At 35.6% G+C, this 23,513-nt stretch overlaps 1 protein-coding gene across 16 annotated transcripts in view; it reads left to right on the forward strand.

Moving 5' to 3' along the window:
- The window catches only part of CADPS (calcium dependent secretion activator), a 550,474-nt gene that overhangs the window by 371,990 nt on the left and 154,971 nt on the right, over positions 1 to 23,513 (forward strand). For 9 of the 16 annotated variants that reach the window (XM_074284216.1, XM_074284217.1, XM_074284218.1 and 6 more), the window contains exons 12-13: positions 7,157 to 7,293; positions 10,128 to 10,315. In XM_074284216.1, coding sequence (XP_074140317.1) covers positions 7,157 to 7,293; positions 10,128 to 10,315 — 325 coding nt within the window. Of the gene's footprint in view, positions 1 to 7,156; positions 7,294 to 10,127; positions 10,316 to 11,552; positions 11,712 to 23,513 lie in introns of all 16 variants that reach the window. The other 7 variants (XM_074284209.1, XM_074284210.1, XM_074284212.1 and 4 more) reach the window with 1 other exon arrangement.

Genomic DNA, 23,513 nt, shown 5'->3' on the forward strand with positions numbered 1-23,513 from the left:
CAAAAAAAAAAAAACCAAAAAACAAAAAAACATAGCAAAACAAAACTAAAACACAACTAAGAGTTCCCAGACAAAAAACAAAACAAAACAAAACAAAAAACTATCTCAGCCTTTTGACTACCCCCATTAAAAAATCTTTTAGGGAGATCCATAAATAACTAGCTGCCATCAATCATTGTCACTTCTTTATTTCATGTCTTCTGATGAGGTTGACTAGTGTCATTGTTCGTTACTGTCCAAACCATATATTCATTCTTGTAATGTCAAACAGATATGACAAGCACACATTTTCCAGATAAGAATGATACAAAGTCACCTTATAATTGTGGTTTGGGTTCACAGATGTGAATTTAAAATTTTATTGGCTGTTCATTTACCTTTTGACTCATTCTCCAAGATAATCATTGGATTCTAAATCCCAGGGGTGAATAAGATGGCCGGCTACCTCTAACCTTTTAAAAATTAGCCTTTCTTTAGGGAGCTGGTTCTTTTTCATTGAAATTCATCAATAGTATAATAGCCATTTATTTACAACAGCAAAAGTCCATACTTCCTCTTTCATATAAAAAATCCCAAAATTTAATCCTGTAAACTAAAAAGTGAAATTGGATTATCTGTAAGGATTCATTTAGCTGCCAGAAGGGCAGCAGAATACCAATTGCATGGATTGTTTAAAAAAAAAAAAAATTATGTCCTTACCAAAAAGAGAAAACAAATGCCTTTGCTAAAAAAAAATTTTAAAAATTATAAACTCTATCTTAAAAATGTGTGTCTAATACAAGATCACATTTATATTTGCTGATGAAACAGGATAACATGGAAAAAAGACTATATATATGTTTGGACATATATATATATATTTCTATATATATCTTATACCTGGTTCTATAGGGAGGAGAGAAAAAGAACATTGAAAGTGAAATGAACTATAATCTAATTATGTAAATCTGAAATCTAATTATGAAAATGAATGCTATAAGTGACAGGCTGATCAACTCAAGGCCACTTCACTGGAATTTTTAAAAGAAGCATGTTTAGCTTCCTTAATATGGGGCTCCTCTTTCCAGGTCCATAAAGAAATTTGTTTCTACCAAATTTGGGGACTCATTGAGTTTGTTCATTTCTTCTTAATGAAAGTATCCCATCTTTCATCAAAAGAGGAAGGAAAGAAACAAGGAAGGAAACAAGGAAGGAAGGAAGGAAGAAAGGGAAGAAGGAAGGAAGGAAGGGAGGGAGGGAGGGAGGGAGAAAGGAAGGAAGGAAGGAAGGAAGGAAGGAAGGAAGGAAGGAAGGAAGGAAGGAAGGAAGGAAGGAAGGAAGGAAGGAAGGAAGGAAGGAAGAGAAGAAGGTAGGAAGGAAGGAAGGAAGGAAGGAAGGAAGGAAGGAAGGAAGGAAGGAAGGAAGGAAGAGAAGAAGGTAGGAAGGAAGGAAGGAAGGAAGGAAGGAAGAAAAGAAGGTAGGAAGGAAGGAAGGAAGGAAGGAAGGAAGGAAGGAAGGAAGGAAGGAAGGAAGGAAGGAAGGAAGGAAGGAAAGAACATTTGTCTGCTCCCTTTGCTCCCACAAGAGCAAGCTTTCAGAAGCACAAACCTTTTGCCATAAACATCCTTAAGAAGCTCAAGTTCTAATATCAGTTAAGACAGCCTATGGAAAGCAATGTCTTTCATATCCATTACTATGCCCTGATATCTGCTTTATGTTTTGTTCAAGAAATCCTTTTATAGTTATAAACCTTCACATTAAGCACCTAGGGTTGTTCTGTGTGTTCCTTTAAATTATCCCAAGGTAATAAAAACTATTGCTCCAAAGAATGAAGTAAGCTATCTGTCTTAATAGTTGTGAATCCAAAGGCAAGATTTAGTGCTTCCCAAAGCTGGGGCTGGAGAAAGTAGATGAGTATTCAATATAAGATAGTCAGCACTTAGAATTTTTTGAATATTAGTGGATAAGAACAAGGGTGCCCTTCTGCCCAGATAGCAAACAAACCAAAAGGCACAGGGTTTTCATGTTGCTGACATATCTCCGACTTATATTTTCCTCTGGTTGATATTAAAATCAATTTGAAACTTCTGAGCACATACCAACTCTAGGCAGAAGGGAATGGCCCCAGAGCCCATGAGATTAACAACTCAATAATCAGGAAGTGGATGGATCATGATTGCTTTGGATGCTATTTGGAGAAGTCACATCTGCCAAAAGTTAGCATTAGAGATTAAAAAACAAACAAACAATTAATGATTCAAGGGTGAGGGCACAGGTAGGATCATGGATTCCAAGGTAGAGGATAATGTAAAGAAAATCCATCCCACACCCTTCTTGTATAATTGGGAAAAGTGAAGCCCAGGGCGGTGACAGAGTGAGTCAGCTAAGATAGTGAATTACTCAGGGTCCTGGTTAGTCATAGAGATGGGTTTGAATTTGGGCTGTCTGCTTCCAGAGTCATCCCTTTATCTAGCACACCCACACTGCCTTGAGGAAAAACTGAAGCAGAACACCTCGTAGAAGAAAAGAGAGAACAATATAGGAAACACGAGATTGTGTTGCTGGGAGTCACACATGAGTTATTTGAAACTGAACTTGGAACAGCTGGACGGTGGTAGTGTTTTATCTAAAAATACATAACATATGTAATGCATATGGGTCCTAGACTTGTATAGAGACACATGCAGGCAGGCTGAATGGTATCCAAAGACACCTGCACCTTGAATGCTGTTTCCTTCTCTAAGAACTTCTAAGAACACATGTTCCCATTTTGGGATTTACATCCAAGACACCATCTGAATCTCCATGTGTGTAGCTCTTAATAACACCAGTGAGAAATCTGCCTAAATAGAGGTGTCAGGGTAATTTAGTCAGCTTATAATACCTACCAATTGTTGGGACACTGCCCAATAAGGGACATTGAGAGCATGCAAAAGTAATGGCAGATATGAAACCTACCCTGCCTTCAGGAAGCTTCCAATCTAGCTGGAGAGAAGAATTCTGGGAACAAGAAATACATGAAAACATTTATCTTGTAACAGATCAGACCTATAGCAGTGCAAGTTGCATGCACAAATGTTCAAAGGAACAGCAAAAGAAACACTTTATTAACGCGGGGTGAGCTCCTTTGAGGTGGTAGGATTGAAGCCAGGTGCTAAAGGAGGCAGACATGATTTGAGGATTGGGAACAGGGAGGTTATCCTCAGATAAGGAAAGGGAACAAGAATCAAAGTCTAGAAATAAGAGTTAGCAAGACGATGGTGGGAAGTGACAGATAGCAATAAGTCGGATTTCTTAATTGCAATAAAGTTTTGCAAAATGCCCCACTGATAATAAGAAAATAATAATAACATTTATATAGCATTTCAGGTTTGCAAAGCACTTTCCAAATGTTATTTTATTTGAGTCTCACAACAACCCTGGGAGGTTGGTGCTGTCATTATTCCTATTTTGTAGAGGAGGAAACAAAAACTGGAAAAGATGAAATGATTTCTATAAAATCAATTAATAAGCATTTCAAGTCAACAAGAATTTATTCAGCACCTACTGTTGTCCTGAGGGAAAGTGCTGACACATAGAGATTAAGTGTCTGAATTAGAAGCCAAGTCTTTCTGATTCCAAGTCCAGCACTCTATTTACAACCCTGTCTAAATATCTTTGAGGGTGATGATTCAAGTTTTATAATTTTTATTTTGTAGAGAAGGAAACTGAGGTTCAGTGTCTTACCCAGAAACACAGTAAACATTAAACATGGTAGACAGGCTTTGGTTTCCTGAGTCCAAGTCCAGAGTTCTTTTTACTCATATAAAGTAGTAAGTTCTTTTATGAGACATCTTGCCTAATGAGAAATCTGTCTAAATAGAGGTATCAGGGTAATTTAGTCAGCTTATAATACAGCTATTGGAACCTTTGACATCTTGAGTCTAATTCCAAACATATCAAATTTTTGTCCATTCACTCATGATGTATTTGACTACATCCCTTCCCTGTGCCTAGAGCTAGCTTCAGGGACCAGTTATTTGATAAATATTAGGATCATTGATGAGGTACAAGAACTCTTGGTAAACACTTCCTCCATCATGAGATCATAAATGGCGAGCTAGAAGGGGGCCTTGGGGATCATTTCATCTATCCCTTTCTTTTGAAATGAATCCCAAGACTAGACTAAAAACTTGTCCAAGATCTATTGGCTCAGGGAAAACATCAGATTAAAATCCTTGTCTCCTGATTCTAAGCTCAGTGTTCTTTCTGATTGTTGATAGACTAACCAAAAAAGACTAGTTTCTGGAGTCAGGGGTAGAAAAGAATTTTTATCTCAGTAAATTTAGGCTTTGAGAGGGAAAGTTTTGAGGGATTTGGGTAGTGAGGTTTTGTAAGGATAGCTTAGTTCAGAGAATGAGGAAGTTTCAGAGGTCATCAAATCCAAGCACCTCATGTTATAGATGAAGAAAACAAGGTCTGGGAAAGCAGTTCAGCCAAGGAATCATAATCAATATTATCAGTAGGATTTGAATCCAGGTCCCCTGACTCCATAGACAGTGACTTTTCCACTAAACAGCACTACCCTGCTGATATGCCTTTAAAGTTTATGAAAAACGAATGACAATTTACATGGGTCATGTTGTTCAGTCCTTAAATCACCATTCCTTGGCAAAGTGAGAATGTCCCACCAAGAAAATTAGTCAGGCAACAAAGTTTACAAAGGATTTAATATAGGATCATGAGATCTTAGCTCTAGAGAGAGAAGATACTCCAAAGGCCACCTAGTTCAATCCTTTCATTTTATAGATGAAGAAACTAGTAAAGAGAAGATACTCAGAACATATGGACTATTTTTAACAACTCCAAAGGGGCCCCTTTCCCCAAGTTTGGTACCCAGTATGCCCCAAATCTTTAAGAGAAAAGTGATAAAATATAGAAGCCAAACTGGCAAATGAAGGCCTCTAGCCAATTTGTCATTTCTCAGTCTCTGAGACTGTTTGAGTGCTTAACCTGCCTCTAACAAAATAAAATGTCTGGTCTAGCTGTTAAAAAAAAAAATAGGAGAGGAAGAATAAAACATTCCTGGCACTAGGGAGAAAAAGGATTTGAAAATAGCATGAACACAACCTTTAGTTATTCATATTAATCAAATTGATCTTAGCCTCAAGGGACAGAAATGGGAGGGCATCATCTGTCAAGAGAGATAGAGACCTTCCTGGACATGTGTAGATGATGTTCTACCGTGAGAGACCCAAGGTTGTGGAAGACTTAGGATATAGTGCCTCAGGCCAGAGAAGTCAGAATGTGTCACTGAGGTGAGATCCTGATTTCTTACACTGGGGAAAATCTATCTCATCCACACACACACACACACACACACACACACACACACACACACACACACACACTTTCTTCATTTGCTCTAAGATAAGCCAGCTTTCTGACATCAACTCCAGAGGGCACTGCTCTGCCATACTCCTTCCTTGCCAGACACAATGGGTCAACTGGCAAGCAACTCACAGGCAAATAGAATACTGCATGAGGAAGAGAAGGGGAGAGAAAATCTACCCCAATTCATAGACCACCTCCCCAAACAGCAAGATAAGGCAGTTTCACAGCCAAGAGGATTTTCAGATTCTCTTGAATCAAGTGTGACTTGGGTGGGGATTAGGGGGAAGAGAAGCAGAGAATACCTCTTCCAAAATATCAATTTAAAAACATACATTATCTGATCATTCTGGCAAGTCTGTTCATCTTTAAAGAGACACATCCTCAAGATGCCTTCTGGAAACCTTTGCTCACGCATGTCTCAGACATAAACAATGCATCTTGTTCAGACACTGAATACTTGGTGCCATGATCAGAAGACTTTTAAAAATTGGAGGAGAGTGCATTGATCTATGAGCTCCAATGAAGTTCTATTTGGACGCACATTTCCATGTTTCCATGATAAGAAGAATTAAAAATAGTGCAAGGAAAGATGTCATTTTCAAATCCTACTGTCTCTAGCCCAAGATTTTAATAGTAGGGAGGGGGATTTTTTCATAGGTACAATGACTTCAGTAGAGTAGACTTGCAAAATGGTTTCCCCCAATCACCTTCTCAGATTTTGATTACTGATCTTTCCTGTGGCCCATCACTCATCATTGACATGCCCTTGTGTTCCACTAAAATGGTGTAAGAAAAAAAGGGGATAAAAAGCTTAGTTGTTAAAAGAATCTGCCAGAAATCTCTGTATTAAGAGGACAAGGAGACAGATGAAAGAGTTGGTTCTGTTCCTCAAGTAGCCACCTCCCACCCCACCCATGAATTTCATGCAACAACCCTCAACTTGGGTCCTCTCTTTTTTTCACTGGTAAAAATTAGCACATTTTACATAAACATATTAAGATGAATTAGCTTTTAGGAGGATTCCTCACCCTGAAAGAAAATTGTTAGTACACTGAGATTATTAATTCACAACAAATGGCAAATCATAACCCTTCCTGAGTAAATTTCTCTCTATAAGCACAATTCATAACATAAACACACTCTCCAACTATTCTCAGCTGTACAAAATTGCATTCCTATATAACTTATTCTTCGTGATTAGCTAAAAAATCTTTATGATTTGGAGTGTATTTTGTGGGGGGAAAGACCTTTCTTAAAATCAATTGGCACTTGATGTGGAAGGAGTGCTCATGTCGGGCATTGGCTGAAAATCTTTGAAACCCTTTTTTTTCCAGACAGTTTCCTTCCAGATCCTAGAAAATATAGAAAAAAAAAAAAAAAAAGCTCTGGCTATCCCTTTAGTAGAATGGCAGAATCTATTTGAATTCACCATCAATAATTAAATAGGCTTCGCTAAGCTGAGGTTGGGTCATCCAACAATGCTCTTTGAGCAAGAGGCTAAGTTGATAGTTTTGCATTCCTTTTTTTTTTTCAGCAGAATGTTAATGCACTGTCATTGCGATCACCAGATAAGATGTGGATGCCAATATATTTTTTGCTGAAATGAAATAAGCTAATCAATAAGTGATGCAAGTTGACAATGGGAGGTCAAAAGTATATTTCGGTATGATAAGGGTGGGAGGGGTGGGATTAAGAGAAAGTGGTTAGAGTTCAAAATGCATTATGAATTCCTGTATATTGGAAATGTCAAAGAAAATGTGTGTTTCTCTGAATTGTGTCTCTCTCTACATGTATAAATGAACAGATGCAGATAGAGCTCAAAAACATGGCATGGATGAATTTATCTCTTCCAATCCCTGTAACTTTGACCACGCTTCCCTCTTTGAGATGGTGCAGCGCCTAACTTTGGACCACAGACTAAATGATTCCTATTCTTGCCTGGCAAGTATATTCTTTGGTCTACAGTGGTTTAAACATAAGCATCTTGAAAGAGAACTTTTTTTTTTGGTTGCCACTTTAACCTTTTCTAAAAAAACCTAGTAAAAGTAGAGGAGCTGCCCTAAACATCCCCGTGCTCTAGAGACAAGGAACAAAGTTCTAAGTTTGTGTTCTTTCTGAAGGATAGTGATGCACACACTTAAAATCTGTTGATAAGATGAGACTGCTGAAATATTTTGCCTAATGTAATGAATTGATCAAGAAATAAATTCCTCTTCTTATTTCAGGAGTATTTTCAAAAGATAAATCAATCTTTGATTTCCTGAACTGAAATTATAGTTCTTTAAAAGAATTTTTAAAAATAAAAGGAAGGAAGGAAGGAAAATTCTGTAGGGACAAGCTATTTACAGAAACCAACCCAATTCCCTATGCTGCTTTCCTAACCTGTCTCTTTACATAGAAGAGACAATAAGATTCCTAAGAAGACAGAGTTTCTCACTGATTTATGATGAATTTAATAATACTACCTTAAAGACATAAAATTTTAATTCCCTCTCCCCAAAATCCTCAGGTCTTTGGAAGATGTAATTTGGCATCCTAAGTCCCTCTTTTCCCTGCGCTTTATGAGTCACTTAATAAGCCTTAATAAGATAAGGTTTGTGTGATTTTAGAAAACTTTACCACTTTTCCTAAAAGGTAGACATCACCGATCCCATTTTACAGATAGAGAAAATAAGTCAGGGAGGGGAAAGCTTAGTGGACATATATTTCTTGCCCTTAACTTCATTTCCAAACCTTACAGCACAGAAAATAAAAAAAAATCTGCATGATTTTAAACCACTGTTTTTTCTAAGACACACTAAAATCTTCCAGAACTAGGTCTGACTTGTTTTTAAAAGTCTTTTTATTTAGATCTAGGAAACACAAATAATACATCTATAAGAAAAATAGTAAAAGCAATGAGAGAAAAGGGAAGGTTTGATACATTGCAGTAGAATTGGCCATTTCACATAAAGGAGGCACTGGTGATTTTATACTTAAAAATCATTTTTATCACAAGATTTGAACTTTTTCAACCTAAAAGCAATTTTTAGATGTTTTTCAAAGTTTATTTTGTATATCAAAGCCATTGCCCCACATATATTTAACAAGATTCTGTGATAGTCATTATAATTCACACTAGTCCATCTACTAGCTGAACTAATTCATATCCTTTTATGGCTAACTTCTATCTTCGGAAGACTGATTTTTTTCCCCCATTTTTCTTTTCTAAACAGCTGGACTCATATTAACACAAATGCATCTTGACCTAGTTATCTTATTTGCTCATTTTCTTTTGTCCTGAAACATCTCGTTGAGAGAAACTAATTGCATCATCTAAAAGTTATTCTGGAAAGGATTATGAAATTTCAGCTCCTTTTCTTTATTTGTATTTTTTTCTTAAAAATGACAACCCCAAACAGAGAATATACGATGAAAAAATCATGTTTCCCCACCTGAGTACCTAGGTCTATGAATTTTCAAGAACAAAGTTTCAGGCACATAAAAAGGAAAAGAATCTCATCTCCCTTCCTCTATATATTCCTTTCCTCATTATTATAATCTTTTCTTCCGTTGGTTTTGGAGTCCGACCAGCAGGGCTCCATAAATTTTTCTGTGTCTTCGACTGAGATCCTAATTGATATTTCTTCAACTCTTTTCAAAGCAGTTATTTTGGCATCTACAAAAGACTTGGTGTCATCTGAGTCGTAGAAAATATATTTTAATCTTTCACAGCAGTGTTGTTTCTAAGATTTAGCATTTGGGGTAGCAGATGGGGTGGCAAGGAAGTTGTCTATAGGGGCAGTGCTTTGCCTCAACCACTCTCCCGCCCGTTGCAATAACTTATAATTTCAAAAAGGAAAGATGCTCTCATTTGATACCTTAGAGAGCTCCATTTCCCTGACTGATTAGTACCCAAGTCTCCAATAAGAACTAATAGCGCTGTATATCGGGGTTGTCTACTCAACTCCAGTTACCCTCCATGTATTCCCAGGTAGCTGGACAGTGCCCCCTTTTGCATTAACAGAGCAAGGGAATATTCCAAAGATGACCCCAAGAAGAAGCTAGAGTTAAAAAACAAAACAAGCAACAACAACAACAGCAAAATTAAACCTTTTTCCTTCGTGCTGTCAAATAACCATCAGAAATGATTTAAATCAATTAAACAAATTCTTGGTTCAGAAATGGGGAGCCTGTCACCCCACCCATTTGTTACAGTAAAGTTGGAGATTGGGTATGTTTCTCTTTTCTATGTAGAGTTTGGATTGGTCAAAAGCCAAACGAGAACCCAATAATTGCCAAAAATTAAAAAAAAAAAAAAAAAAAGATACACAAACCAAGGCAAAAGCAGCTCCTCTAGATACAATTAAGTGTATTGAAGAAATAGCATTAAAATCACTTATGCAATGTTATTTGCATATTTATGGATTACCTTTATTTTAAAATAAAAGGACTTCCTTCCAAAATCAATTATAATAGCTATTGGCATCTAAGCAGACTATAACTCACGTTTTCTAGCACTTAAAATGTATTTGCTCTTTACATCAGTCCATACAACTTTTCCCCCCAAAGCTATATTATACTGAATAAGAGAGAAATTATTACTTGGGTCTAGACTAAAGAAAAAACTTATTTCTAATCTGAATCTACCAATGTGTTACTAAGTCCTAGAGCATCACCCCCACCCTCCATCCTGGCTCCTTTTGCCAACCTCTCACCAATATCACCCAGTTCAAATCGTTCTCAAGAAAACAACCTATATTTAAAAAAAAGTCTCTCCTTTATTCTTTAAACAGGGCTGGTTCAGTCCTGGCCAGGTATTTGTACTAGATGAGTACTGTGCACGCAATGGAGTCAGAGGCTGTCACAGACATCTCTGCTACCTCAGTGATCTCCTTGAACGAGCTGAAAATGGAGCCATGATTGACCCCACGCTGCTTCACTACAGCTTTGCCTTCTGTGCATCCCACGTTCATGGGAACAGGTAAGAAGATGTTTGAATGGGTACTGGGTCAATGGTCCACAGCGATGGCTTGAAATCATCTCTCACCCCTTGAAAATATCCCAGAATCATATGTTTGATTGGACTCCTTTGGACACGTCAGACATGGCTACGCAAATAAACAATCGACTCTCAGTTATTCACACTGATGCTTTGGCAAAGTCATTGCCTAAATGATACAATGTAATAGTCAATACAAAAACCATCTACATTTGGATTTAGAATCCAAGAGATTTTTTTTCAACTGTATACATTTGTTTTTTATTTCAATTTTGCTCAAGCTTGTATGGAGATGAGACTGCAGTTCCTTAGGGCTCCCCTGATGGATGATAGCAAAGGGAGTTGGGTTCTAATTAATCTACATATGGGCAATAAAAATGTCCTCAGTTGTCATCCATCAGAACACTGTCCTTTTCATCTTGGGTGTTGAATACTCAATGTCTAGTGTCCTTCATGTATGAGAGCATGAGAGCATATCTCTAACTTTATCAGTTGCCATAAGATGCACTCTAGGCTATATCCCCTCATTGGTAGGGTATATGAACTTGGACACCATGAAATTCTAACATTTGGCACTGAAGGACAATATCAGATGTTTATTGAAATGTTTAGCTATAAAAACGAGTTATCCATTCTCATTGTTGCAATGTTCCAACCTTTTGTTTAGATAAGAAGAGTTACACTGGCCCTGGTCCCCAAAGGGCATTATATTGAAAGTTCCACTTTTATTTTTTTTTTATAAATATATGCACTCCGATGACTATCTGTTACAGCCTCTTGGACTGAAATCTTTTTTTTAAAGAAGTTGCATTATATACTCTGGGTTGTCACACTGTATTCTACATATGTTACTGAATAAGAAAGTGTTATAAAATAATGAAGTGTTTTTGTAAACTCCCTGGTAAACATCATCATGAATTATGATACACATTGTCTGGATTTCATATTGTAACACTGCCACTTGATTCACAGTTAGGTTTATACATCTTGTCATGGAAACAGTTTGGGATCTCTTATTTTCTTTTCAGTTCTGATTTTTCCTTATGCAAGTTTACATCTTTTTTTCTTATTATTTTCATTTGAATGTATTTGTTTGCATTTTTGTTTTCATGCTTTCTTTTTGTTCTTTCTCCTTTTACATGTGTTTCTTATTTTGTTTTTCTCTTCTGTGGCTGGCCACATGCTGCATGCCGTCCCTTAAACCATCCCTTCCTCAAAGTCAACAAATGCATGGGTTACTTAGTGGGTTGTTTCCAAGTGCAGACAATGAGGGGAGCAAAAGCCCCTCCCCTCTGGAATCGGATGCCAAAAAGGATTCCAAAAAGGAGTCTAAAAAAAGGAAAGATCCTAAACCCCAGTTGAATCCTGATCCTAAAAGGTAAGGAGGAGTGGGGTGGTGACTTATATTTGAAGCATGTGGGCTATTCTTCCAACTCTGTTGCTGATGTTGCAATTTCCTTGAATTTCTTTTTTTTTGAAGCTTTTTGAAGATAAATTGTTGTTTCAGTCCTAGTGAACAATAATTCTACAGGATGGTAATGAATCATAATTAGAATTTGGGGGATCATGTTAGAATTGTTTATATTTTAAAAACCAACCAAGCAGTATGGGGATAGAATTGTGAGTCAGATATTTTCTTTCAGGGACATCATTGCCTGGTACTTTCAAAGTTATTGACAAAGAGCAATTCATCCATGATTGTTCTGAAAACAGGGGCAAAAAAAAAACAAAGAAGATGGGCTTGCTTCAGAAAAACCCATATGCTTATGGCACCCACGTCAAATACTGAGCAGAGCCACTCTCATTTTCATCCTATTTCTGAGACATTTGGAAGGGACAGAGAGGGGGAAAATAATCCATATTCTATTCAAAAAACCTTGTAATGAAAAGCACAAAATAAAGACAAATAGTAAAAAAAATAGATTTTTTTTTCAACTGTAAAATGAGATGGTAACAGGTGTTGAATAAGACAATCTCTTATCTAAAAAGGTTCCTTTTAGATCTAAAATATAAAGAGACTTCTATGAATTTTAAGGAAGCTCCACTTTTAATGACTCTGCTATGACCCTTCAACCATGATAAAAAAGATTTCTGGCCCTGAAACAAATGAATTTTACACCCAATAGCAAAAATATATAAAACACATAAGCTATTTGGCATTAGTAAGTTACTGAAGACACATTTACCCGTTTTCATACTCAGGACAAGCTTGCTTTTTTATTTTTAGTTTGCTTCTATTGATTCATTTTTTTTCTTAGTACTGGAAGTTACACAATTTATTCTTAGGAAGAAAAGCCCCAAAATCTAGGAGTCCAGCTTCCTCCAGAAAGAGGCTGGCTGTCAGTCAACCAGAAACGAAGGTCAAATCAAAGCATAATTCTGTGTGGCTATCCATCTCCTGTACCCACAATAGACAGTGATGGAGCTGAGGTGGATTGTCTGTTTATATTTTGTTTGTGTAAGGTCAGACAGTGAGACAACAGTAGCTCGGAGTCAGTAAGGAAGTGCAGAGAGAATGTGATTCAGATGTTTGAGAACCCTCAAGGTTAGGACTGACAGAATGACAAGCCATCAGAGTGGCAGCTAACTAGCTGCTGTCCAGGGTTCTGCTTTTTGTATGCAGCCTGGCCAGATGAGCAATGTTGAAAACAGTATTGGGATGAAACAGTTGCTGTTAAAAATGCAGCTCTAACTTTGATCTGTCCCATTGACAATCTCCTGTGTAAAACTGAAAAAAGAAAAAAAAAGTGGTTTTTGAAACCTGTGTGTTGCCAAACAGATCAAAGTTTCTGTCAGAAGACAGAGAAAAGGTTAGAAACCCACTATGACCCAGAAACAGATTGTAATCTGAGACTGACACCAAAACAATATTCATAGATTATACAATATCTACTTTAACAATCCTAATTGATCATTGCACACTCTCCTCAGCTCATAGATTAGATATTACTGAAATTTACCAGACTATGGAGCATGCATATTAATCATTAAATTTAGACAGGCTAAATAACTGGTTTATCCAAGCCCCCAATCTGTTCATGCTCCAGTTAGGTTGAAAGCCCAATTCAATATAATCTAGCAAGCATTTATTTAGCACCTAACATGCATTAAGTACTATGGAGACAAAAGGAAAAATAGCCCATATCATCAAAGACTTGTCATTCCATGGCAGGGTCAGGGAGAAAAACAACTTGTCAAAAAATATGGCAGAAGACTTTCAAGGGGAAGGAAAATACTTTTAAGATGAATCCAGAAAGAAAGTAGTCCATGAGCTGAACATGAAAGGAAGCTAGAGATTCTGAGAGATGGAAAAAAGGAGAAAGTCCATTCTAGGCTTGGTTGATACCCTATGCAAATGCATGGAGAAAAGCAATACAACAAGTTCTGCAAATAAAAATGCTATTTTCATAGGAATGTAGAGCAAATGAAGTAATATGAAATAAACTGGAAAGGCAGGCTGAAGTTGGATTGTCAAGGGCTTTAAACAACATGTGGAAATTTGTGGTTTATACTAGAGATATTAGGGAGCCTTTGAAGGTTCATCAATTGGCGAGTTACATAATCCAATCTTTGCTTTAGAAAGATTATTTTGACAGCTACAGAAAATATATTGGAAAATGGAAAAATACTGGAAACTAGGAATTTAAGTAGTATGCTATTTCAATAATCTAGGAAAGAAATGATCAGGACCTGAACTACAACAGAATATAATTGGATTGTTAGATTACCCAATGGAAAGATCTTGGCAAATAGTGAGATATCTGTATACCTATACAACTATAGGTATAGATATGCATATATACATATATGTGTATATATATTACATATTTATATGTACATATGTATGTATATATATTACATATTTATATGTACATATATATATATATATTTAAATAATTCTATGCAGGCAATTAAGGAAGCCATTTCACTAGTCAATTGTAGTGGCTTTGATCCAAATTTATTTTTTTAGACATTTTACTATGGAAACTATGGAATCAATATTGAACTGAACTTCTGAAGGTCAGCTACTAATTACCATCATATCTCTCCACACTAAATCATCTCTCTTGTTTTATGTTCTTGGGCCATATTCTGGACTCATCTATGCACTTTATTTGGTAGATAATGTATTAAATGAGGAGTTTGTGTGGTATAATGGAAAGGGTCTCTAGAGAATCTGAGTTGGTAACACTTACTATGCAACACTATGTGTGTGAACGGTGTGACATTCCTCTCTATGCCTTCTTTTTTTTTTTTTTTACTTGATTGAATGAGGGAAGTTGAATTCAATGACCCCCAATATATTTTCTATTTTGTAGACTGTATTTTATGATTTTAGAATTCTTATTTGTAATTAGCCATAAGTCACATTCAGTTTCAGGAGAGGGGAAAAGTCCTAAAGATTAAAATACTCTCACCTTTCCCTAGAAAATTGCTCAAGAAAAAAATGCTAAATGTCATTGAAGAACTATGTTTGAATAACACCAAAACATCTGGATAAAAGATGGGCAAGTTATCCAGGTGTTGATTCTATATAAAATCAGGTCACAAGAGATTTTGAAGGACTTGAATTCAGTTGTGTATAGATCAAATATCCCAAAAGTTGACTGAATCCCCTACTTTTTAAACCAGATTTGTATGTGTGTATGTGTGCCATGTCAAAACACCCAGTGCCACAAAGCAAAAGTTAAGTTACCATTGATTGTTCAGTCTCTACTGAAGATATTAATTAAACAACTTTCTTTGAATCAAATCCCTTTGTATTTTAATTATATTAAAAGAAAGGGAACCATGGACATGTATACAGCTTGTTACTTTTTTTTTTGCATTAGTTTTTAAAACATTTTATAACTCATTAGATGCCACAACTTTTAAACCAGCTCCCAGGGGTGCAGCCTTGAATCTTCATCATTGTGTATGTTTTTTCTGGTATTCTTTCTAGATGACATTTAAATTAGCGTCACTTTGGTCACTCTCCCACAGAGACAAGGTAATCAAACAGCTTTGATGAGCGTTTATTGCGTCAGTGTTCTTTGGATCCAAATTATTATTGGGATTGAAAAATTTTTCTCATTTACATTATTATTTAACATTTCATGAATGCCAGCACTGTGACACGCATATGGGCTGTGTGGAATAGCAGTACATTGTATCGGCAATTAACAGATCCATAATGCCAGCTGCCCTGATCCAACATGAGTTCCAGATATTAATGAGTCTATAAGCATATGGGGGAGGGCTAGAATTCTAAAAAAATTGTGAAAAGATGTCCAAGGGTAGCAAGTCTCCAGGAGGTAAGTATGGGGGTAAGATAATACCCTGGGTGGGGGGAATTATGCATTTCAATGCAAAAGGGTTGTGGTAAATGCAGCATATTTTCCCTATATAGCCACCTGGAAGGAAAGCTTTCAGAGATCATAACAAAGGATGGAAAGATACAAGAAGATAAATGCTATATGGATTGCCAGCCACATGGAAACTTTCAGTTTGGGACGACCTTAAACTTTAACTAAGATATCTCTTTCCTATATCAGAATGACTTGAGTCGCTCTGTTATACCCAGGATAGTAGATCAGATCTCAGACCCTTCCCAAAAACATAGTATACATTCTAGAGCATTAATGCCCTATACATCATAGGCTCTTAGATGTTGCTGAATAGATTTGAAAGAATACAGACTTCCTGGACATTTTTAATAGGTGGGTCAATGCCAATTTTCAACTTTTGCATAGTGAGCCAGTATTCACTTGATTTACTCAGTGCTGTAAGTTAATAAGACTCCTGAGAAGGATTCTTGAGTTTAGCATAGCGTTCTAAGACTTTGTTAAATGAATGTTTCACTAGCAGCAACTACTCTCCACAATTAGGATATCCTTTCTGGAGCAAGACGGTTGTTAGAAGAATGATACCTTTTTCCTTTTACCTTTCATGGAAAATCAAAATATGAAGCAAGTTTAAATCTACTTAACTAGAATCAATTTCTCCAAATGGTAAAAATTCAATGGCTGTAGAATGTCAGGATGCAAATATTCAGGATTTCCTGTTGCGCAAAGGCAATATACAATATGATCGGGGAAGGGATGTATGTGTATTACAGTTAGCATTTTTGCAAATGAATGTAGACCTAAAATGGCCTCCCAGAACCTCCCAAAATTACATTATTATAAAGCAGGGATTTTCAACACGAGTCATATATAGTTCTATAAGTTAATAGATGTTAGCAAGAGATATAGAGACTATTTGGTAAATGACAACAACCTATTGAAATTAATGAATCTGTTCCATTTATTAGGTGCATATGTACAGTAAAAAAACAGAGTTTATGTCTTTTTATTTTTTAATTGTTATTTATTTATTTATTTTTGCTGAGGTGATTGGGGTTAAGTGACTTGCCCAGGGTCACACAGCTAGGAAGTGTTTAGTTTCTGAGACCAGATTTGAACTCAGATTCTCCTGACTTCAAGGCTGGTGCTCTATCTACTGCACCATCTAGCTGTCTTTTTATGTCTTTTTATAATGAATGTTTTGCTTATTTATTCATAGAAGAAAACTCTTGAATTTCTTTGCTTTCATATTGGATAGCCAGCATAGGCAGGTGTACTAAAAGCCAAAAAGACCCCTCCAAAATGTTGAGAACCTCTTAAGTAGATGCAGGCTCCTTAAAGGCAAGAACTATTGCTTTTGGGGCTTTGTATCTTCACTATCTCATTCCTAGCATATATAGTAGAAGGTACTAAAATTGTCATTGTTCCTCTGTTTGGAGATGTCTAGGATTTGAAAACTTCTGGAAACTCTGTTACCTCTCAAGGCAGCTCATCTCATTTCTAAAAAATGCAAAATGATAGGAGGTGTTTTTTGAGATCCACCTAAATATGTCTCATTTTAGTTTCTATCTGTTGCTTCTTTTTCAATTCTCTGGGACTACAAAGAACAAGTCTCAGTTTCCTCACCTGTAAAATGAAGGTGGTAATAGTACCAACCTCATAGGATTATTTTAAGAATCAAATGAGTTTTTACATATACATACAGACAGGCAAAAAGAGAAACACTTTATGAACCTTAAAGAGCAATATACATGCTACCATTATTGTCTTATTATTGTCTTAGTATCTCATCCCTTTTCTACCTGACAGTCTTTTCCTTAGTTCTTGTCTCCCCCGAGTGTTCTTCCTGGCCAACGTTCCTAATTTCTTTGGCTGGTTCTCATGCAGCAGGGACTTAGAGTCTTTCACCATCCTTCCTCTCCTTGTGCAGATGCTTTCCAATTAATCGATACGTTTTCTAAACTGAACAAATCTCCCGATAAAATTTGACTAAGACAATAAGACCACTGCTTTCTTTTGGGATGAAACAGAAGAGGTAGTTAGATGGGGCAGAGTATAGAATTCTCAGCCGAGAGTCAAGAAGACCTGAATCCAAAACTGATCTCAAGTGTTTACTAGTTATATGACAAGTCATGTAACCTCTGCCTGCCTCTGTTTCCTCATCTGTAAAATGGAGATAATAACAATATGTACCTCCAAAAGTTGTTGTGAGGATCAAGAGAGATAATATCTCTAAAGCTCTTAGCAAATAGTAGCTGCCTAATAACTGCTTGTTTCCTTACTTATTCCTGGAAACTATCTTTCTTAATGAAGCCCAAGATAACACAGAAGCTTTTTATCTGCCATATCGCGTTTAACTCATAATGAGCTTTCAGCCCAATAAAACCCTGAGATCTTTTACAAACTACTGTCTATCCATGTCTCTTCCATCTTGTATATGAAATCAGCTTCTGAAACTCAAGTATTATACTTTACATTTCTTTAAGAAACATCTCTTTTAATATATTTCCTCCCTTAGATTATCTTCATTTGTGTGTGTATATATAATATGTATATATGTTTTATATATATGCATACATATTATATATATATATATAGTCATACATATGTGTGTACATATCTATGCACACAGGAGTCATGGGAAGCTGGCAAGGGATATGGGGAATATTTGGTAAATGACTAGAATACTAATAATACAAATTAATGAATTTGTTTCATTTCTTATGTACCTACGAACAGTAAGAATCAGAATTTGTCTTTTCATATTAAATAGGCAGCATTTGAAAGTATTTCTTATTTGTATATGCAGATTTCTTTGCATATATATTATACACACATATATGTATGTATCTATCATTTATATACTGAGTTATACATATATTTTCCTCTAGAACATATTCTTCTTGAAGTCAGAGCTGTTTTTTTTTAAATCTTCCTTTGTATTCCTAACACTTAGCACTCTACTTGCCACATAGTAAGTGTGCTTAGTAAATATTTGTTGACTTATCACTTAGTTTATTCCTATTAAATTATTCTTATTAGATTTGTTCATTTTTCTTGACATCACTCCTTCACTATCATGGCTTTAAAAAAAAAAACCTCCTGTATATTATCAGTTGTTTTCATCGCCAGCTTCAACTGGTTTTGAGCTATATTGCTCCTTCCACTTTTTGCTACATGAAAGTCATTCACTTTCCTCCTTATCATCTTCTATTCACATATTGCTGAAATCCAAATTGGTTCGTGAATCTTTTTAGATTCTCACTCATCTACAGGGTGTTAACTATCCCTTGCCATCTGCAAATTTGATAAGGATGCCATACATATCTTTATCCAAGTCATTGGTTTAAAAAAATATTTACAATAGAAAGCCAATCACAGATCTCAGAGGCACTCCACTGGAGACCTGTTTCTAAATTGATGTAGAGCCATCAAGGACTTTTCTTTGGGTCTGACCTTCCAACCATTTCTAAAGATATCTAATTGTACTGTTGACCAGCTCATATCTCTCCATCGTTTCCATAAGAATAATATAGGTTGCTTTATCAAATGTTTTACTAAAACCTAAGTAATTTGTAGTCCCAGCATTCTCCTGATCTATCTTTTTGAGAAATTTTGTGGGGGAAAAAAGGCAGAAGTCACTCTCACATGACCTGTTCTTGATGAAAACATGTTTATTTGTAATCAATAGATAATCACTAAATATCTTTTAATGAATATCAAGCTAACCAACATATAGGGTCAAAGATGCCATTCTCATTGTTTTTAAAAATCAGGACATATGCCCTTTTCTCATCAAAAGGATATTGCCTCCATTCACCACTATCTCCTCTGACAGTCGATCAGGAATCATAGCTACAACTTCCTTGACAACAGACAACATAGTTCATCTGGGCCAATTAACTTAAATTCACTGAAGGAAACTTGCAATTTCTTTACTTAGGCTGAGTATCAATACTGTTTTAGCCATCTTTGGGATGTTCTTTCCAAGGACAATTTTCTTGGCAGAAGAAAGAGAAGCAAAATAGAAAGTGAGGAACTTAGCTTTCTCTCTATTTACATTATTATTGTCTTATCCCTCCATCATGCAATGGCACTAGCCCTTTCTTGACATCAGTCCGTCATCAGCACAGCTTAAAAAAAAAAAAAAAACTCCTGTATTTTATCAATCATTTTCATCACCAGTTTCAAATGGTTTTGAGCTATATTGCTCCTCCCTCTATTATTAAGGGATCTTTCTACATCAAAGTCATTCACTTTCCTCCTTATCATCTTCTATCTTCTCCTCCTCTTATCATGTCATCATATCCTCCTATCATCTTCACATATTGCTGAAATCCAAATTGGTTCATGAATACTCTGTATTAAAAGCATTAGCTTTTTCAGAAAATTGCCATTTTTCCTCCTTTTGGGGATCATTTCTCTTTGTATCTAAAGAATTTCCTTCTTGAGTCTTCTCATTCTTCCTAGGCTGATTTTCCCTGTAGAAATGTAATCTATTAATTGTATAAATCTGTTTACATATATTGGATTTAACATATATTTTAACATGTGTAACATATATTGGATTGCTTGCATCTGGGGGAGAGTGTGGGGTGGAAAAGGGGAAAATTTGGAGCACAAGGCTCTGCAAGGATCAATTTTTAAAAATTATCCATGCATATGTTTTGAAAATAAAAAGCTTTAATTTAAAAAAAAGAAATGTAATCTATGGATTCATATCTAACCTTCCTCTAAAAATGCTGAAATCTATTCTCCTCAAATATTGGAGATATAATGGGGATAGACCAGGTGACCAAGGTGAAGCAAAACTATGTTCTCTACCAATCCACCAGCATCCAAAGGCTCATCCAGAAACTGTCATATACACATAGTGTATAATGGTGTTCCCTTTGAATGTTAATACTTTACAAATTCTTTGCACTTTAAAGAAGTTTGGAGCATTAATACTTCTGAAAGTATTAAAACAAAAAATTTCACTAATATTTTGGGACAATTTGGATACCAAAATGATTAAATGGGCTTTGTTTTTTCTTGCTTTCTCAACATAGAGAAGGAGAAGAAAGGGAAAGATTCCAGAGATGAAAATAAAATGAAATTGATTTTTTTAAAGTGACATTCAAAATAGTTTTGAGAGAATATCTTTAGCAAGTGAAGAAGGCATCAGGAAAAGTTCCTCATAGAAGGTAATACATTAGCTAAGCTTTGTTGGAAACTAGGGATTCTAAACTAACTTGAGAAAGCCATATATTCCAGGCAAAAGCAGGCACAGCAGTCTGTACAAAGACATGGGGATGAAAACCTGAGGGTCATATGTGAGGAACAGGAGGAAGGCCAGATTGGATGTATCTTAATTTATATAAAGGGGAATGACATTTAATAAGATTAAAAAGGTAGATTTGGGCAAGGTTTAAGGAATTTTATTTTATTTATTTATTTTTTTTATGAAGCTGGGGTTAAGGGACTTGCCCAGGGTCACACAGCTAGGAAGTGTAAAGTGTCTGAGACCAGATTTGAACTCGGGATTTCATATTTTATTCTCCAGGTGATACAGAGATATTTACTGAATAGGGAAATAATATAGTTGAATCTGCCTTTATGGAAAAAGTAAATCACTTCAACAGGTGTATTGAAATAGAGAAAGACCTTAATCAAGGATACCAATGGTAAATCATTCTTAATATCTTTGCCAAGAAAATCCAAAATGAGGTCAAGAAGAGTTAAATGTAACTGAAACAATTGAACAACAACCAATTAGAAGGATATTGCAGTAGATCATGTGAGAAGTGATAAGGGCCTGAATTAGGAAGGAGATGTTGATTGAAGTGGAAAAAAGAGGATTGACCAATATTCAAGTTATTACAGAAAGAGAAATGAGTGGCAGCATAGTGTAATGCAAAAAAATGTTGATTTTGGAATCAAGATCTTTGTTCATACTCCATATCCAACACTTATTATGTGAGAAAGTCACTTAATCTCTCTGTGCCTCAATTTCTTCTTCTGCAAAATGAGGTCATGGGATGTGATGACTTCTAATGTCTATTCCAAATCCAAAACTATTATCCAATATGGTTTAGAACTCCTTGAATGTATAGAGGAAGGGAAAAGGATCAGTCAGGTGGCAAAGCTAGGTGATTGAAAGGTTGATCGTGTCCTTGCCAGTTATAGGGAAGTCTGAAAGAGGAGAAAGTTTGAAGGGAAAGATAAGCTCTTTTGAATATGTTGAATTGGAGATGTCATAGTCAGTTTTAAAATTCCTATAAACTACTGGTGATGTGATAAAAAAAAAATAAAGCTTATTGAAGACATTAAGATTGAATAGAGAAAGAGGGGACATTTTAGGGGTAAGGGAAAGTATGAGTCATGGCATATAGTTGGGAATATACCAGTATTGTGATCAAAAGACAGAAAGCAGACAAGGTTTAACTTGAAATTGTATGCCTCAAGGAATAGGATGAAATAAAACTCAAAAGAAAAGATAGGGACAGATAGTAGAAAGTCTTAGAAAAACATTCAAAAAAAATATTGAACTTGACTCATTAGACCATAAGGAGATAAATAGATAGATTTATAGACTTTAAACATCCCTTACGGTGCTAGAACCTTCCTCTCAAAATTATTTTTGTATCCATTTTACACTGATCTTATACATACTTACATATATACTTCCCTTTGCTTAGTATATGAGCCTCTTAAAGATAAAGGTCCTGATACCACCAAAAAAACAAAAACAAAAACAAAAACAAAAAAAAGATAAAGGTCATAAATATATGCATTTATATAGAACAAATTTATATCCATCTACCTTATCCATATATAGGTTTAAATAATTTATATGTGTACATATACACACATTTCTGACATTGTACTAGGGCAAATATTGAAAAATTTGGATCTCAGTGACATGAAAATAAATTTTCAGCTGTCCCACACATTTGAGTAGCAACAGAAGGTAAAAATCTTGTATTGTTATTTAATTGATTTATTCTAGAAAATATTCTTCATTCCAGACAAAATCAATCATCTTTCCATAATTGTCCAAAAATAAAGACTTCTTTATCCTTCAGCTTTCCCATTATAAAGTAAACAGTAAAGGGTATAAATAGTTATTCTAAGGGGGGAAAATGTCTCTAAGAACATATATTTTCATTGATTCTACTAATGAGCTCTCAGTGTCCCATAGTACTCTCCTACCAGCACTGAATATCCAATTGGCTTTTACTAAGACCTTGATGCCTATAGAAAGAAGACACATCTTTGTGGGTTGCTTCTTTTTCTTTATTTTTTATATATGTAAGGGAAGGGGGTTTCCAATGAGTGATTTCTTTGATTTTTGGAACACCTGCTATTCATGGAAATTCACCTCTATCAATGCAGAAAAATAGCACATCTGTAATTCATGTGGCCTTAGAAAGTTATCTGGAAAACTGATGAGTTGAATTACTTGTCTATGGTCATTGAACCAGTAAGTGTTAGAAGCAGGATTTAAATCCAGCTTTTCCTAATTTTCATTCTTGATCTTTAGTTGCTATGATATCCTCTTACATCCAACAGGATGATGGAATCCTTGATTATATATCTTGGTACATGGAATAAATAACTGTTAAGTGATGAAAATATTGAATTAGTCAATTAAAAAGTATTTATTAAGCATTTACTATATACCCAAGTACTCTACTTGACATTTCAACATACAAAGACAAAATTAAAACAATCCCAGATCTCAAAGAGATGATCCTCTCAAGGTAGAGAGTAGAGTAAGGAGAGCAAAATGGAAGAGGGGAGAGGGAGGAAGAACATGAAACACAATGGCCAAAAAAGGACCAGGGAAGTTACTAAGAACAAAATTAATTTTT

The sequence above is a fragment of the Sminthopsis crassicaudata genome, chromosome 1, assembly GCF_048593235.1.
Source record: "Sminthopsis crassicaudata isolate SCR6 chromosome 1, ASM4859323v1, whole genome shotgun sequence".
Lineage (NCBI taxonomy): Eukaryota > Metazoa > Chordata > Mammalia > Dasyuromorphia > Dasyuridae > Sminthopsis > Sminthopsis crassicaudata.